A 19,427-nucleotide genomic window follows, 5' to 3' on the forward strand; every position below is an offset into this window, starting at 1 on the left:
TAGCACCTTTGTGCATACTCTCAGGGTAACACATCCACCGCAGTACATTCCAGAATATGTCACAAAGTGCCTGAATCAGGCACTGAGCCAAAAGGGAGTTTATATCAATTTTACAGTGAATGTAACAGCTGATTTCCTTTGGAGAATGATGAGTGCAGCATTAGGTGGGGTTTTTTTTTAGAAATGGGCCAATCACTTTTATCAAAGTGAAATTATCATTAAAGTGGTTTTATAGTTTCTTTACAAAAAAAATAGCTTTATTTACATTTGCTTTAGAAGTTGTGTTGCACACATAAAACGGACATTATATACAGGCCATCAATGTGGTTGCTGCACAAAGATTTATATAAAAACATAGCAATGATCGGCATAAACATGAAAGTTTGTGTGCATGTCTTGTTGAGTCATGATAAATACATATTTAATATGGTATTTTGCAAAAGCAACACATGCTTTTTATTCGGAAGGTATTCATCTAAGTTCATCTAAGTTTATCAAACCATGTCTCTCTGAATCCCATTGTTGTTTGACATTTTTTCCAAGTCTTCCATTATTAAGTCATGGTCACTTGTTAGTGGCTTTCGTTTCTCAGACTCATTATCATTGCTACTCTGTTTGTTAAATGCTGATTCCTGGCGTCCAGGGTCTTGGGATGTAGCTGGTAAAATGGCATTGCCTTGTGCTCGATGAGAATACACGGTTCTTCTCTCCATTTCCTCTGAACACAGCTGGAGTTTAAAAGCAGCTTGGAAACCTCGACGGAAATTCTCATTGAAGAAGCCATAAATTATGGGGTTGATACTGCTATTAAAAAATGCCAACCAGTGTGCTAATGGGTAAATATAAATATTAATCACTTGGTATTGGTTTTCGGTCAAATTGGCATAGTCAGAAAGCATCATCAATGTCCACAAAGGCAACCAAGACAAGATAAAAAGCAAAGCAATGATAATGAGCATTTTGATAACTTTTTGCTTCCTTCTGGAAACGGCATGTCTTTGCTGTTGGTGATTTTTACTTTCCACATTCAGTTCACTCTTAAATAGGGTAATGCCTATCCTGGCATACATAATGACAATTAGAGAGAGGGGAGCCAGGTAGATGTTGGAAAACAGAACTGTTGTGTATATTTTTCTCATCTGCGGATTAGGCCAATCCTCCCGACACCAATAAATCGGATTAGTTTGATTGCTTCTGCCAAGAACTACCCGAAAGTGTTTATCTTCTTTAACATGAGACATAACTGCAGATGGACACATGATAGCAATAGCCAGAACCCAGATCACTGCGATGATAACAACGGCTGTGGATATGGTCAGTTTCTGCTTGAATGGATAAACAATGCAGCGAAACCTGCAATTACAAATACAAATATGTTCCTTATCATTTGAAATATATAATAAAAAGGTTATAAAGGCAACAAAAAAAGATAATAAACATCATAACAGTATAATAAAAGTACATTAAAAGTGAAAGAAAAAAACACACATGCAATAAATATTGCTTTTAGCTTCAGTATCTTAGGAGAGAAATCAAGAAAAGTACTTTATATCTGTCTGAAAAATGCACTGTCAAATTATGACAGCATTTCTACCTTGCTTACCCTCCTATATTGCATGGATTGAAGGAATATCAAAAGTGTCACTGGCATACAGGGTATAAAAAGAAATTGTACAAGTTTTGAAGATAATGGGGTCGATTCTATTCGGCAACTAATGAATAGCGCCGGGAATTAGCTCCCGACGCTATTCAATTCAGCAACTAATTGCCTGCAATTGTCGGGAATTCTTCTCTCATCCCCGGGGGATGAGAAGAGAAACCCGACAAAAGTGCTGCCTAGCGGCCGGCGCGAGGCTGATTCTGTCGGGAATCAGCCTCGCGCCGGGGAGTTAAGTCGGAGAATGCCCGTTCTCCCGACAAAACTACCTGTTTTGTCGGCGAGAACGGGCCATTGCCGACGTAACTAGTTGCTGAATTGAATAGCGTCGGGAGCTAATTCCCGGCGCTATTTATTAGTTGCCGAATAGAATCGACCCCTATGAGTATTAATATAAAATCCTTATTGGTAGGTTTGTTGAAAAGGGCTTTAGTGCAGCATAATTAATTCTATTAGAAAAGTTAATAAACAAGACAAAAATTACTAACAGATGCATATGATCATGCACACCAGTATACTTTTGTTTGTGAGTATAAATAAAAGTGAATACAGAATGTTACAAGATGTTACACAAAAAAAACAACAACAAAAAAACACTCCTTTTAAACCCAATAGCAGGTCATATTAATTTATGAATAATTCATAAGTATATATATATATATATATATATATATATATATACTAGTAAGCAGCCAGGAACAACATAACAGTAATGTCAATGATGGTGGCTGTGCACGCCTGAACGGAGCAACACTTGATCTGCTCCATCGTGCTCCATCTAGTGGCCACTGGCTCACAAAACACTTGAATTCTCCCCACAGAGGTGAGGTGCAGCGTTAGCCTTTTATTATATAGGATAATAAAACAAGTTATTTAAAAACAAAAATCCCCAGCTTGCACAAAAATATGTATGGAATTACAATTTGTGTAAATATTGTATTGATGAAGTCTCATAATCTAAATCCAGGTTTGTATACTAATGTGCTTAATTGTGTGTGGTGTTAATATGCGTGTGTGCTCCGCAAAATATGGGCACTACGCCTACTAAGACTAGCTTAAGTTTTACTTATTCTTTCATAGTTGTCGATTGCTGTTAATATTTCCATATGTCCAATAGATTGAGGTCTGGAGTGGTGTTTAGCTGGAGTTATACTTTGTTATTGGCTGTGGTAAAATGCTGGAGCATGAGAATTTAGAATCTAGGAGGTAGAGGAATATATGTGGTATTGAAAGGTCAGTGATATGATATGAGCTGACAGAGTCAAAAGTTCCAGTTGAGTGGGCAAAGGAAAACTAAAGGAGGTCGTAGAAGGAGAGTGGGGGGAGGGTATGGGAATATTAGTAAAAATTGGGGGAAAACTTATTCAGATAGGAATAGAGAAGGCAAAAGAAGAAGGTAAAATGAGGTTGTAGGAGGCTGGAGTTAGTGAAGAGGATGAACAGAAGGGGTTGTAGAAGAATAGAGCAGCTGTAGAAGAACAGAGGTGGTTAGAGGAATGGTACAGTACACACAGTAGAAGATTTTAATATTTAAATGTAGAAAAGGCAGATAAATCTGAACCTGTGCAATAGGACCAAACATGTTTGTTACCCATATGTACTGTATTTTCCTTACTGCAGGTTCACATGTATGAAAACAAAAGGAGATTCAAATGTGTTTCAACCCTTTTATGTGTCTTCTTCAGTGAGAACCCATTCAGAAAGTAACATAATGGTGGTGAAGCATGTTTGAACATTTCTATATTTCCATTAATTTTTTTACTTTATCTGTTTTTCTATAGTCATGTTCATACTGCTTTTTCTTTAAACCCACTCATTATTACAGTTTAAGAAAATCGCCACATAAAAAGTTATACAACTTTTCACTATTTTGATTTGTAAAACCTACTGTACAGTAGGCACATTTTTATCCCATGTATTCATAATTTTTCACACCTATGGGGGAATTCAATTAGCCCTAATAATTTTTGGGGTGACAAAAATGAGACAGCAATTTAAAAAAAAATGTTTTTGGGCTATCCAATTAGAGCCCATTTTTACTGGCCGAAAAATTACCTGTTTTCAGATGAAAACACATTTATAATAATTTCATGTACCTACTGTATGTGTTTTCTCTGCTGTGAGTCAATTGAACTCTCCCCTATATCTTTTCCACACTTCACTTTTATGCAATCACAAATCTATCATTCCTTTATCACGCACACACTTTACTTGTACAGTATTCTTACATTACAGCTGCATTTCTATAAATCCTGTTCTCCCTCTACACTGTATTGACCTTTCTACAACTTCTCCTACTATCCTCTTTGCCATGCTCCCTATTTCTCATTTTCAGTTCCTCTCTGAATATTTTTATTTACAATTCCACTAGCACTTTCTCTGCCTCTTTGCCAACCCAACTGAAACTTTTGACTCTAGGAGCTCAAATCATTACATATACATTTCATCCATTACTCACAGGAATTTCTTACCTTCCTAGATTTTAGATTATCAAGCACCCAGCAGTACACCATTGACAATGCATAACTCTAGTATGTCAAACTAATAACATAAATATGCCACCTACTATGATCTGTGACTACAAATAGTATATTTTTGTCTTACAGCAATGGCAATGTGTTTAAAATAAGAGGTGAGATGTTCTGCTTTGCTATACATGTAATCTCTATTAACATGTTTATGTGGGAAAACATACTTACTGTAGGTTAAGCTACTGGACAACTATGAAAAAGGCCTTATTAACATAAATAAACTATTAAGATTTGATCTAACACATAAAGTATATACACTGTAGGGGACTATTTACAAAGTCATGGAGAGAGATAAAATACAAACCAACAAGTTCCTAGCTGTCATGTTACAGGCTGTGAAAAAATGCAGGGGCTGATTGGTTAGTACTTTATCTCTCCACGGCTTAGTAAATAGTCCCCATAGTTCTTAATGATCAACATGATCTTAGTCTTATATTTTGTTTAAATGTTTTGTTATACAAACAGTTAATGAAATGATATAGGGAAGGGACAGACTTTACATTTTTACTTAAACCAGAGGGAACAATTCACAAAAATCTATTGACTTTTTGTATGTATGTACTTATTATTTCAGTGTTATTATTATCGTTGTTATATTTTTCTGATATATCTCTTTCTTGTTTTTTATGAATCACATTTGCATATTCATCAGTCTGGTATATAAAGTACAGTTACAGTATTCAATAATACAACGGACTTTCATGCACATATTTTTGCTTAAGTTTCCAATTTATAATCTCATGCATATTCTCTTTCATCCCTGCCTATTTTTCTTTTTTAACTGAAATCATTTTTATTTAGTATTTTAAAGAAAACTAAACATCAAAGCAAACCAAAAGGGAGGGGGATACAGAAAGGAAGAAAAAAGGGTTAGAGCAAAATGGGCGGGTAACAAAATATGTAACACATCAAAAAGAGAACATCCGGAGACATAATAAAAGAGAGATACAATACTGTATATAAATATTATAGTGCAGTACAAAATATAAATAGTGCCATATCAAATAAAATGACAAGAGTCAAAATACAGGTGATGAGGCAGGAAAAAGGAAGAAAACTAAAGTGCCCGAATCAAGTGTCTTGTCGGGTCAACAACGGAGAACATAGGGTGGAAGTAGCAGGTGTGCTAATACATTTATGGGTGCTAACATCATCTCCTTCTGTAACATAGAAATGTCATGAGAGCCATTTCATAAGAGTAGAGAAAGATGAATTGGAATAGCGGAGAGCAAAGGTTTCCATTTCAAAATTAGAATGAGTTTCAGAGATGACTGTTTGCAAAGTAGGAGGATTAGGGATTACCATTATTGAGCTAATGCTGCTCTAGCGGTTAATACAATTTGGCCTGTCAAATGGCATTCAAGTTTGGGAATAGAAAGAGGATACCAGTTTAACAAAGTGAGAACTGGGTCCGGGTCTACAATCACCTGTAAAACTTTTGACACCAAGTCAAAAACCTCAACCCAGAAGTGAAGAAAGAGAGAATATTCCCAAACAACATGGAAGAGGGTTCCCTGCTCCAAGCAATGTAGCCAGCAATATTTTGAGCAGGATGAGCAAATTTTGCGCAATTTGAGTGGGTAAGTTACAGTCGTTGAAGCAGTTTGAAGTGCATCTCAAATGTGGTTATCCACGTCTATTTTTATGATATTCATAGTAGAGATGCATTTATGTATTGTATTTTGAATAATAATGTGGTTATTTAAAGTATGAGGGTATTTATGTTTTATGCTTAGATTAGATTTTTCATTATATCTGTCAAATAAATAATATATTTATTTGATTCTGTCCAACTTCATTTTTGATATCGGTAAGGTAATGTAATATCATAACAGAATTACATTTAGCTTGATAATAGCTGACAAAAAATGTACCTTTTAATATATATTTCATATATATATATATATTGTCCCAAACGTCCGGCACTCTCAGTGGGTTATGGCTTAACTTGCTGCTGTGCCATCCGTGAGCTAGCACGCTCAATATAAATGGATTGGATATCGGCGTCACTCAGCAGACTTGTAGTATGATTTAAATGATGCCTTTAATCACACCTACGTTTCGGGCATACACCCGTCGTCAGGGCAGGTGAGTCCTGCCCTGATGACGGGTGTATGCCCCGAAACGTAGGTGTGATTAAAGGCATCTTTTAAATCATACTACAAGTCTGCTGAGTGACGCCGATATCCAATCCATATATATATATATATACACGTGTATGTATATATTTATATATATATATATATATATATATATATATATACCTTATTTATATTAGATATATTGCTTTCATTTGCATATGTTTGTTGCATATATCAAATATTTCTTCTGGTGTCTATGGTTCTGTGGATACTACAAAACAAATCAGGATTTTATATTTTATATTATCTTGGTAAGTAGCTTTTCAATACTTGTATTATGTACTGTTTATATTAATTAGTTCAGTAATGATTAAATTAGTTGTTTTGCGTCTTTGGGTCTGGTGGGAATGTATGCCACTTAATTGTATACATACATTATTTTACAACCAGTCTGTAATTATGCACTGCACTAATTATGATAATCCTAATGTCTTTAAGAATTGATATGTTTGGATAATTAAATTGCTATGCACGGAGACAGTATCTTTTATTTCTGTTTTATTGATTTGTTTTCTGTAAACTAGCTACCTAGAGCTTTATTTATATACACTGGTATTATGGTTGTTTCTAATGGGAATATTGACAGTTGTTTTAACATAGGAATCATTTATTCATTTATAGTTGATATGTAATACATGGGCAGTACGGATGGTGTAATGGTTAGCATTACTGCCTCACAGCACCGAGGTCATGGGTTCGATCCCACCATGACTCTAACTGTGCGGAGCATGTATATTCTCCCCGTACTTGCGTGGGTTTCCTCCGGGTTCTCCGGTTTCCTCCCACAATCCAAAAATATACTGGTAGGTTAATTGGCTCCCAACAAAATTAACTCTAGCGTGAATGTGTGTGTGTACATGTGATAGAGAATATAGATTGTAAACTCCCCTGGGGCAGGGACTGATGTGAATGGAATGTGAATGGGCAAAATATATTCTATGTACAGCGCTGCAGAATATGTGAGCGCTATATAAATAACTGGTAATATAAATATATATATAAAATAAAGTTGTAATATTTGTCTTTTCGGTCGGGCATCATACATGAACTACTGCATGAATTTGGATAGTGTTTTCACTGTTGTATAGCTGAGTGACTAGAAAGAAACTGAGGTATGTACGATCTCGATGTGACATCAGGGAGATAAGCAATAAAGGAAGAAACAGATGCTTGACTCTCGGCGTGTGCAGTGTGCATGCTCCTCAAGCCAAAAATGACTACAGTATTTGTGCGAATGTAAATATACATTTTTAGGGAGAAATGTACTTCTAGGGAATGTTTTATTTATATAGTGCCAACTGTGGGGTGAGCATTGTGTCGTGGGGCCACCTGAGCTGCTCTAGCTAGGCCACTTCAGGGCATCACCACTTAACACTTATATTAACATGTCATATCACTCTCTTTGTTTTTTATCTATATTTTCTCACATATTTTTCACTCTTGTAATACTCCTAAAACTGAGTAGCTGCTGTCACTTATCTTTGTAACATTTCACAGCTATATTTCATTCATGTGGTGCCCTGGAGGTTTTTTTTGGCATGGCTGGTTTGGGGGTGCCCTGCGCCCCAGATATGACCCTTTAGAATGTTAGGGACTTGCCCGATAAATGGGTGACCTGGACGTTAGTGGGCAAGCCTATATCTTTGTTAACAACCTCTTATATTATATTTAATCATAATATTTATTTCATTTTTGAGTAGACATGATTGCATAGTGCACCTACATCCCCCTTTTTTATGTATAGTACTGTAAATCTCAGCAAGGTAGCACCTCTCATTACAAGCAGCTAGGGTGTACAGAGCAGAGCCCCTCCTCTTACCTCTGCATATACAAGTGCCTTAAAGAATAGAAGATCTTACAGTTAGGCTCAAGACCATCACAAAGGCTCATTGGATTAATTGCAAATTACAAGACAATGGGCCTAATTCAGACCTGAACGCTCCTCTGCATTTTTGCAGAGGTCTACGATCAGATAGCTGCCACCCATAGAGAGTGAAAACTGCCCATGTAAGTGTGCGAATGATTGCGTATGCCGTGCAAAAACTTCGCCAGACAGCGGACATCTGCAAATCTGTTCAAAACTCACTCACCATTGGATGATTTTCTAGTCTGTGCGTAGCCCAGGACTTACTCCTAAAGAGCGATACAAACAGGCTGATCGGGGCCGGAGCTAATGTCACCACCCCCCCCCAGAAAATGCTTGGGAATAGCTGTGTTTTCCCTGACACTCCCAGAAAACGGCCAGTTACCATCCCCAAACGTCCGCTACCTGTCAATCAACTTGTGTACACCTTGCGATCAAAATTTTCACACCATTCTTTCACAGTTTGGCCTTGCATCTGCACATTGTGATCCATACATATGCTCAGTCGTTCGATAATCACCCGTCACGCGAAATTGCACAACAGCGATCAGGTTTGAATTAGGCCCAATATACACTAATCTATGATACCACTTAGCACCTAATGAATTCTAATGCTGGCCATACACGCTACAATTATCTACCCGATCCGCCCGATATCAGCAGAGCGGTCAGATAACTGCAGCATATATGAGGATGACTGATCTGGTAATATCGACCAGTTGGACATGCCGGATTGTCCAGCATGTCCCAACAATTCTATATTTTGAAAGTGTCATGTCTGCCGCATCGGACAGTGTATGCCCTACCGCAGGCGACAGATGGACCTCTGTTCCTTCACATAGGAAGGAACGGGGAAATATCCCAGGGGGTGCAGTGCCTATATCAGGTGACACACACTGTGAGAGATCTTACAGTGTATGCCTGCGATAACTGCAGTGTCAGATAAAATGCCAGTCAGTCTGACAGGCATTTTATCTGCCGGTGTATGTCCAGCTTTAGGAATCCCACAAAAATCCCCTTCTAATCAATGAAAACAATGTGCATGTACTGTATATAAAACTAATATGTGATTTTATTCTTTATACTGTATATCAAGCAATATGGTTTGTTACATTCAATAACATCAGCATGCGCACAAGCAACCCCTTGTTAGTTTGTGTCCAATGTAATAGGTTCTAATATACTTAATTTACTTTATACGTGTATGTATGTTTAATATTTTAATAGGTCTAATGTATAAAGGCCCTCATTCCGAGTTGTTCGCTCGGTATTTTTCATCGCATCGCAATGAAAATCCGCTTAGTACGCATGCGCAATGTTCGCACTGCGACTGCGCCAAGTAACTTTGCTATGTAGAAAGTATTTTTACTCACGGCTTTTTCATCGCTCCGGCGAACGTAATGTGATTGACAGGAAATGGGTGTTACTGGGCGGAAACACGGCGTTTCAGGGGCGTGTGGCAGAAAACGCTACCGTTTCCGGAAAAAACGCAGGAGTGGCCGGAGAAACGGTGGGAGTGCCTGGGCGAACGCTGGGTGTGTTTGTGACGTCAACCAGGAACGACAAGCACTGAAATGATCGCACAGGCAGAGTAAGTCTGGAGCTACTCTGAAACTGCTAAGTAGTTAGTAATCGCAATATTGCGAATACATCGGTCGCAATTTTAAGAAGCTAAGATTCACTCCCAGTAGGCGGCGGCTTAGCGTGTGTAACTCTGCTAAATTCGCCTTGCGACCGATCAACTCGGAATGAGGGCCAAAATGCAATTATGTATATTTCTATTATAATGGAATTGCTGTTATCATTGGTAATTGCCATTTATACTACACATGATGGTATTAAAGCTATTCTCCCTCAGCACTAATCCCTGGGATATCATAGCCAGCTGATTGTGTTAATTCTGGCTGGAAATGCATAGCCTGGCTCTTTTATTTACATGAGTTATATATTTAATAAAAATGCCATTTAACAATAAAAAAGGCAGCAAAGATGCTTGCAGGGCTCCAGGTAGATAGAAAAGAATCCCATAGCACAAATGTTTAAGCCTGCGTTTTTCCAACCACTCCCTGAAAACAGTCAGTTGAAACCCATAAACACCCTCTTCCTGTCAATCTTCTTGAGATCGGCTGTGCGAATGGATTCTTTGTTAAATCCATCGCCTAGCACCGATATGCTTTGTACCCATACGACACGCATGCGCATTGCGGTGCATACACATGCACAGTTTTGCCGAGTTTTGACCTGATCGCAGCGCTGCAAAAAATAGCTAGCGAGCGATCAACTCGGAATGACCCCCTAAGTCTCCTAAAGAGTGGAGAAGTTGCCCCTAGCAACCAATACACTTTTTATAGTTTTTATAGTACCTTCTATAAAATGATAGTTAAACTATGAGCATCTTCTCCTGTTGTCTACTTTTTCACGCTTTAGGAGGCTTGATACATCTCTCCCCAGTCTCATTATTTTTGTTACATTGCCATTGTCACAACTACTAACCATAATCTGTTTTATCCGCAAATGCTGAAATGTTAATTGTCTCCTCTGTGAGATCCCAAGGTGAAGGACCTGAAGGACCTATATCCTTATGATAGGCCAAAATTCAAGATTGCAGAATAGCTAACCAACAGGACTTAAGCTTTGGGGTTCAGAACTACAGTACAAAACTAGAGATGAGCGGGTTCGGTTCGTCGAGATCAGACCCCCCCCCCCCCCCCCCGAACTTCACATGTTTTTCACGGGTCCGAGGCAGCCTCAGATCTTTTCCGCCTTGCTCGGTTAACCCGAACGAGGCCGAACATCATCATCCCGCTGTCGGATTCTCGCGAGATTCGTATTCCATATAAAGAGCCGCGTGTCGCCACCATTTTCACTCGTGCATTGGAGATTGAGCGGAGAGGACGTGGCTACGTTCTCTGCCTGAAAAGCTCAATATCTGTGCTTTGTGTGCTGCAAATATCTGTGCTCAGTGTGCTGCAATGTGGTGACCACCAGTATATTATAGTAGTACAGTACAGTAGGCCTTTGCTGTATCCTGCAGCTCCGTGTCGACTCCGTTCTAGACAGTATCCTGATGATCAGTGCTCAATATCTGCTGCATTGTTGTGTGACCAGTATATACTATATAGTAGTACAGTGCAGCATTTTGGTGACCACCAGTATATAGTAGTACAGTACAGTATGCCATTGCTGTATCTTGCAGCTCCGTGTCACTTCAAGTATCCATATCTGTGCTGCATTGTTGTGAGCAGTATAGTAGTACAGTGCAGCATTATGGTGACCACCAGTATATATATAGTAGTACAGTACAGTAGGCCATTGCTGTATCTTGCAGCTCAGTGTCACTTCAAGTATCAATATCTGTGCTGCATTGTTGTGAGCAGTATAGTAGTACAGTGCAACATTTTGGTGACCACCAGTATATATATAGTAGTACAGTACAGTAGGCCATTGCTGTATCTTGCAGCTCCGTGTCACTTCAAGTATCCATATCTGTGCTGCATTGTTGTGAGTAGTATAGTAGTACAGTGCAGCATTTTGGTGACCACCAGTATATATAGTAGTACAGTACAGGAGGCCATTGCTGTACCTTGCAGCTTCGTGTCACTTCAAGTATCCATATCTGTGCTGCATTGTTGTGAGTAGTATAGTAGTACAGTGCACCATTTTGGTGACCACCAGTATATAGTAGTACAGTACAGTAGGCCATTGCTGTATCTTGCAGCTCCGTGTCACTTCAAGTATCCATATCTGTGCTGCATTGTTGTTAGCAGTATATAGTAGTACAGTGCAGCATTTTGGTGACCACCAGTATATATAGTAGTACAGTACAGTAGGCCATTGCTGTATCTTGCAGCTCAGTGTCACTTCAAGTATCCATATCTGTGCTGCATTGTTGTGAGCAGTATATAGTAGTACAGTGCAGCATTTTGGTGACCACCAGTATATATATAGTAGTACAGTACAGTAGGCCATTGCTGTACCTTGCAGCTCCGTGTCACTTCAAGTATCCATATCTGTGCTGCATTGTTGTGAGCAGTATATAGTAGTACAGTGCAGCATTTTGGTGACCACCAGTATATATAGTAGTACAGTACAGTAGGCCATTGCTGTATCTTGCAGCTCCGTGTCACTTCAAGTATCCATTTCTGTGCTGCATTGTTGTGAGCAGTATATAGTAGTACAGTGCAGCATTTTGGTGACCACCAGTATATTTAGTAGTACAGTACAGTAGGCCATTGCTGTATCTTGCTGCTCTGTGTCACTTCAAGTATCCTGATCAGTGCTTAATATCTGTGCTCAATGTCAGTGCTGCATTGTGGTTACCAGTATACTACAGTACAATAGTCCAGTGCTGTTCTCGCTGCTTAGTGTCAGTTCTCCATAGTATCATCAGTGATCAGTATAATCAGTGCTCAGTTTAATCAGTGCTCAGTAAAATCAGTGCTAAGTATAATCAGTTCTCAGTATAATCAGTGCGCTGTTAGACATGCACCGTTTTCCGCCATTAGTGCATTGGGATTTAGACAATTGATGAAGTTATTGTGTCCCCGGTACAAAATCCCATCTAGATTCCACTTCACTAGGCAGGCAATAGCGAGATTTTACCAATTAATATCAGTGATTTATAATTAATTATTAATTACAGTGATCTTGTCAAATGATTACAGTGATTTTGTCTTTTCTTTGCATCATGTGCTGTTTGGGGATTATTTTTTTAAGTGCCTTCCTGTCTGACACTTCAGTATATGTCCAGTGGTACTGCCATTTGATATAATTCCCGACATTACTGCCATTTAATTCCAGTTATTTTGTAATTTTCTTCCAGTGATTTGGACCAATAATACCATTGATTAGAACAAATAATTCCTGTGATTTTGTCATTTTCTTCCAGTGATTTGGACCAATAATACCATTGATTAGAACAAATAATTCCTGTGATTTTGTCATTTTCTTCCAGTGATTTGGACCAATAATACTATTGATTAGAACGAATAATTCCTGTGATTTTGTCATTTTCTTCCAGTGATTTGGACCAATAATACCATTGATTAGAACGAATAATTCCTGTGATATTGAGGTCTTTGTGTCACTTAGCTTAGTCGTCCAGCGACCACAGTGCACCTCTTTTTCTCTTTTCTTTGCATCATGTGCTGTTTGGGGCCAATTTTTTTAAGTGCCATCCTGTCTGCCACTGCAGTGCCACTCCTAGATGGACCAGGTGTTTTTGCCGCCCTCTTGGGTCGCTTAGCTTAGTCATCCAGCGACCTTGGTGCAAATTTTAGGACTAAAAATAATATTGTGAAGTGTGAGGTGTTCAGAATAGACTGGAAATGAGTGAAAATTATGGTTATTGAGGTTAATAATACTATAAGATCAAAATGACCCCCAAATTCTATGATTTAAGCTGTTTTTGAGGGGGTTTTGAAAAAAACCACCCGAATCCGCCCAAAAAATTTCAGGGAGGTTTTGCCAAACGTGTCCGAATCCAAAACACGGCCGCGGAACCGAATCCAAATCCAAAACACAAAACCTGAAAAATTTCCGGTGCACATCTCTATAACACTACAAAAAAATGTACATGTGCGGAATCTGGGATAGTGGCTTGACACTTGAACACCAAGTATCAGCCACAATCAAATCCTGATCCTTTCATCTGAGGAACATAGCCAGAATCAGGCACCTAATTCCCTCAGAAGATCTGCCTAAAGTCATACATGTATCATCACGCCTAGGCTACTACAATGCCCTCTACATTAGTCTCCCAGCAAAAGAATTGCCTCGCTTATTCAAAATGCAACTGCCAGGCTATTAACCAACCAGCCCTGTTCCAGCCACATAACACCCATTCTCTACTTCCTACACTGGCTACCTGTAAGATGGTGAATCATCTCCAAGATCGGCTTACTCACTTTCAAAGTCCTACATGACCAGGGCCCAAGGTACTCAAAGCAGCTTCTGATGCCTTATTGTCCCACTCCACTACTGTGATCTGTAGATGAAGGATTATTAACAGTACTAAGAATCTTCTTGATTTCATCTGGGGGTTGAGCTTTCATCTCAGTTCAAGAACCCTCCACTCTAAAATCCTTCAAAAATAGACTCAAGACTTACAGTACCTACAGTATTAATTCAAACATTTTACTGATATCTACTGTTAAGCTTGTTTTGTATTTTGTGCTGTAAGGGCAATGTAAAGTACTGTGAGTCCTATTAGGAGAAAAGTGCTATATAAATACTATTATTATGATTATGATAATGGTTATTATTATTATTATTATTATTATTATTATCATCGCAGCCACATCACCTGCTGTTTAATGTTATGTACCAGGATGATTCACCACAAATTGTTTTGTGAAGCCAATGGACATCCCACTTTTACAATGAAGACTGATACAATGAGCACAGTAGTCCCACTACTAACGGGACTACTATGCTCACTACTGTATATCACTATCTGCAATGGAAGGGGCATTACCACCTTAAATATAGAATGCTAGAGGGATTTTAACTTATGGGGCAGCCATGCATAGTTTAATGTGCCATTTTTACCTTTTACTATAATAGGCAGGTGGTAGTACTATTTGAGATACTGTATGTCTACTGATTTTGTTTTTATTGAAAATTTGGTCTATTACACTTTGAATGTATTTTTAAATAGTAACATGCTCGATATTTTCTATATATCTTTTTAGGTAGTTATCCATATGAGAAATACTATCAGGCAAAAATTCCCTCATAAAGCTATGTACTGTAGTCCATGGAGTTGATTGTGTGACATGATACTGCCCCCATTGGATTCGGAAGAGCACACCCATAAGAGCACACCTTCCCCGTTGAGAACTTGGTGTGGATCCAATATTTTTACCTCAGTTAAGGAAAGTCATTGGACTTTATACTTTGGTACATCGTGGCTCCATCTGTGACTAGGCACGCCCGCCTGGACGCTGTGAGCATTTCCGTCTGGACGGGCGCACGTGCCCCATTCACTGGACAGCGTCTCCGGCTGGGTGGGCGTGCACAGACAGAGATGCTTACAATGGGAAGCGACTCTGTGCACTCTCAGCGTGACTAGGTGGACGGATCGCCTAGTCACGGCGTGAGTGCACTCCTGTGACTATTCAGGTAAAGACAAGCGCGGCTCCATCTGTATATATATAAATAAAATATAATATATATAAAATATATAAAATATAAAATATTATAAATATATATATATATATGTATTATTATAATAATAATAATAATAATAATAATAATAATAATAAGATTTTACTTACCGGTAAATCTATTTCTCATAGTCCGTAGTGGATGCTGGGGACTCTGTAAGGACCATGGGGAATAGACGGGCTCCGCAGGAGACATGGGCACTTTAAGAAAGAATTTAGATTCTGGTGTGCTCTGGCTCCTCCCTCTATGTCCCTCCTCCAGACCTCAGTTAGAGAAACTGTGCCCGGAAGAGCTGACAGTACCAGGAAAGGATTTTGGTAATCCAGGGCAAGATTCATACCAGCCACACCAATCACACCGTATAACTTGTGATAAACTTACCCAGTCAACAGTATGAACAACAACAGAGTATCAGTTCAACCCTGATGCAACAGTAACATAGCCCTTATTGCAGCAATAACTATATAAAAGTATTGCAGAAGAAGTCCGCACTTGGGACGGGCGCCCATCATCCACTATGGACTACGAGAAATAGATTTACCGGTAAGTAAAATCTTATTTTTTCTAACGTCCTAGTGGATGCTGGGGACTCCGTAAGGACCATGGGGATTATACCAAAGCTCCCAAATGGGCGGGAGAGTGCGGATGACTCTGCAGCACCAAATGAGCAAACACAAGGTCCTCCTCAGCCAGGGTATCAAACTTGTAGAACTCTGCAAAAGTGTTTGAACCTGACCAAGTAGCCGCTCGGCACAGCTGTAATGCCGAGACCCCTCGGGCAGCCGCCCAAGAAGAGCCCACCTTCCTAGTGGAAGCGCCTTAACTGATTTTGGCAGTGGCAATCCAGCCGCAGAATGAGCCTGCTGAATCGTGTTACAGATCCAGCGAGCAATAGTTTGCTTTGAAGCAGGCGCACCAAGCTTGTTGGAAGCATACAGGATAAACAAAGAGTCTGTTTTCCTGACTTTAGCCGTTCTGGCTACATAAACCTTCAAAGCCCTGACCACATCAAGCAACTCGGAATCCTCCAAGTCAGTAGTAGCCACAGGCACCACAATAGGTTGGTTTATATGAAAAGATGAAACCACTTTTGGCAGGAATTGTGGACGGGTCCGCAACTCTGCTCTATCCGCATGGAAAACCAGATAGGGGCTTTTATGTGACAAAGCCGCTAATTCTGACACACGCCTAGCCGAAGCCAAGGCTAGTAGCATGACCACCTTCCACGTGAGATATTTCAATTCCACCGTTTTGAGTGGTTCAAACCAGTGGGATTTCAGGAAACACAACACCACGTTAAGATCCCAAGGTGCCACTGGGGGCACAAAAGGGGGCTGAATATGCAGCACTCCCTTCACAAACGTCTGAACTTCAGGAAGAGAAGCCAGCTCTTTTTGAAAGAAAATGGATAGGGCCGAAATCTGGACCTTAATGGAAAACAATTTTAGGCCCAAAGTCACTCCTGACTGTAGGAAGTGAAGGAAACGGCCCAGCTGGAATTCCTCCGTAGGGGCATTCCTGGCCTCACACCAAGCAACATATTTTCGCCATATACGGTGATAATGTTGAGCTGTCACGTCCTTCCTAGCCTTTATCAGCGTAGGAATGACCTCATCCGGAATGCCTTTTTCCGCTAGGATCCGGCGTTCAACCGCCATGCCGTCAAACGCAGCCGTGGTAAGTCTTGGAACAGACAGGGCCCTTGTTGCAACAAGTCCTGTCTTAGAGGAAGAGGCCACGGGTCCTCTGTGAGCATTTCTTGCAGATCTGGATACCAAGTCCTTCTTGGCCAATCCGGAACAATGAGTATTGTTCTCACTCCTCTTTTTCTTATGATTCTCAACACCTTGGGAATGAGAGGAAGAGGAGGAAATACATAGACCGATTGGAACACCCACTGTGTCACCAGGGCATCTACAGCTATCGCCTGAGGGTCTCTTGACCTGGCGCAATACCTCTGTAGTTTCTTGTTGAGGCGGGATGCCATCATGTCCACCTGTGGCAGTTCCCACCGACTTGAAATCTGTACGAAGACTTCTTGATGAAGTCCCCACTCCCCCGGGTGGAGGTCGTGCCTGCTGAGGAAGTCTGCTTCCCAGTTGTCTACCCCCGGGATGAACACTGCTGACAGTGCACTTACGTGATTTTCCGCCCAGCGAAGAATTCTGGTGGCTTCCGCCATCGCCACCCTGCTCCTTGTGCCGCCCTGTCGGTTTACATGAGCCACAGCGGTGATGTTTTCTGACTGAATCAGAACCGGTTGACAGCGAAGCAGGGTCTCTGCTTGACGTAGGGCGTTGTAAATGGCCCTTAGTTCCAGGATGTTGATGTGAAGGCAAGTCTCCTGACTTGACCACCGACCTTGGAAATTTCTTCCCTGTGTGACTGCTCCCCACCCTCGGAGGCTTGCATCCGTGGTCACCAGGACCCAGTCCTGAATGCCGAATCTGCAGCCCTCGAGAAGGTGAGCACTCTGCAGCCACCACAGGAGAGACACCCTGGCCCTGGGGGATAGGGTGATTAACCGATGCATCTAAAGATGTGATCCAGACCATTTGTTCAGTAAGTCCCATTGAAAGGTCCTCGCATGGAACCTGCCGAAGGGAATGGCCTCGTATGATGCCACCATCTTTCCCAGGACTGGAGTGCAGTGATGCACTGACACCTGTTTTGGTTTTAATATTTCCCTGACCAGTGTCATGAGTTCCTGAACTTTCTCTATTGGGAGATAAACCCTCTTCTGGTCTGTGTCCAGAATCATGCCCAGGAAAGGCAGACGAGTCGTAGGAACCAACTGCGACTTTGGAATATTTAGAATCCAGCCATGTTGCCGTAACACTTCCAGAGAACGTGCTACGCTGATCAGCAACTGCTCTCTTGACCTCGCTTTTATGAGGAGATCGTCCAAGTATGGGATAATTGTGACCCCTTGCTTCTGCAGGAGCACCATCATTTCCGCCATTACCTTGGTAAATATTCTCGGAGCCGTGGAGAGACCAAACGGCAACGTCTGAAATTGGTAATGACAATCCTGTACCACAAATCTGAGGTACGCCTGATGAGGTGGATAAATGGGGACATGAAGGTATGCATCCTTTATGTCCAGAGACACCATTAAACGCCCCCCCCTTCCAGGCTTGCAATGACCGCTCTCAGCGATTCCATCTTGAACCGGAACCTTTTCAGGTACATGTTCAGGGATTTTAAATTCAATATGGGTCTGACCGAACCATCCGGTTTCGGTACTACAAACATGGTCGAATAATAACCCTTTCCTTGTTGAAGGAGGGGAACCTTGACCACCACCTGTTGAAGATACAATTTGTGAATTGCAGTTAACACTATTTCCCTCTCTAAGGGGGAAGCTGGCAGGGCCGATTTGAGGTATCGGTGAGGGGGCATCTCCTCGAATTCCAGCTTGTATCCCTGAGACACAATATCTATTGCCCAGGGATCCAACTGGGAGTGAACCCACTTGTGGCTGAAATTTCGGAGACGCGCCCCCACCGGGCCTAGCTCCGCCTGTGGAGCCCCAGCGTCATGCGGTGGATTTAGTGGAAGCCGGGGAGGACTTCTGTTCCTGGGAACTAGCTGTGTTGTGCAGCTTCTTTCCTCTGCCCCTGCCCCTGGCAAGAAAGGACGCACCTCGGACTTTCTTGTTTTTCTGTGATCGAAAGGACTGCATTTGGTAATACGGTGCTTTCTTAGGCTGTGAGGAAACATATGGCAAAAAATTTGACTTTCCAGCCGTAGCTGTGGAGACCAGGTCCGAGAGACCCACCCCAAACAATTCCTCACCCTTGTAAGGTAAAACCTCCATGTGCCTTTTTGAGTCGGCATCACCTGTCCATTGCCGAATCCACAGGACCCTTCTGGCAGAAATCGACATAGCATTTATTCTAGAACCTAGTAGGCTAATGTCTCTTTGAGCATCTCTCATATAAAGGACAGCGTCTTTAATATGCCCCAGGGTCATTAATATAGTATCCTTGTCTAAGGTATCAAGTTCCTCAGATAAGGTATCCGTCCATGCTGCTACAGCACTACACACCCAGGCCGACGCGATT

At 40.8% G+C, this 19,427-nt stretch overlaps 1 protein-coding gene across 1 annotated transcript in view; it reads right to left on the reverse strand.

Moving 5' to 3' along the window:
• Positions 1-259: 259 nt before the first annotated feature.
• Positions 260-19,427, reverse strand: part of NPFFR2 (neuropeptide FF receptor 2) — a 353,963-nt gene continuing 334,795 nt past the window's right edge. Inside the window, exon 4 of the mRNA XM_063941531.1 lies at positions 260-1,353. Coding sequence (XP_063797601.1) covers positions 495-1,353 — 859 coding nt within the window. The 3' untranslated portion in view covers positions 260-494. The remainder of the gene's footprint in view (positions 1,354-19,427) is intronic.

Source organism: Pseudophryne corroboree, chromosome 1 (genome assembly GCF_028390025.1).
Source record: "Pseudophryne corroboree isolate aPseCor3 chromosome 1, aPseCor3.hap2, whole genome shotgun sequence".
In the NCBI taxonomy this organism is placed as follows: domain Eukaryota; kingdom Metazoa; phylum Chordata; class Amphibia; order Anura; family Myobatrachidae; genus Pseudophryne; species Pseudophryne corroboree.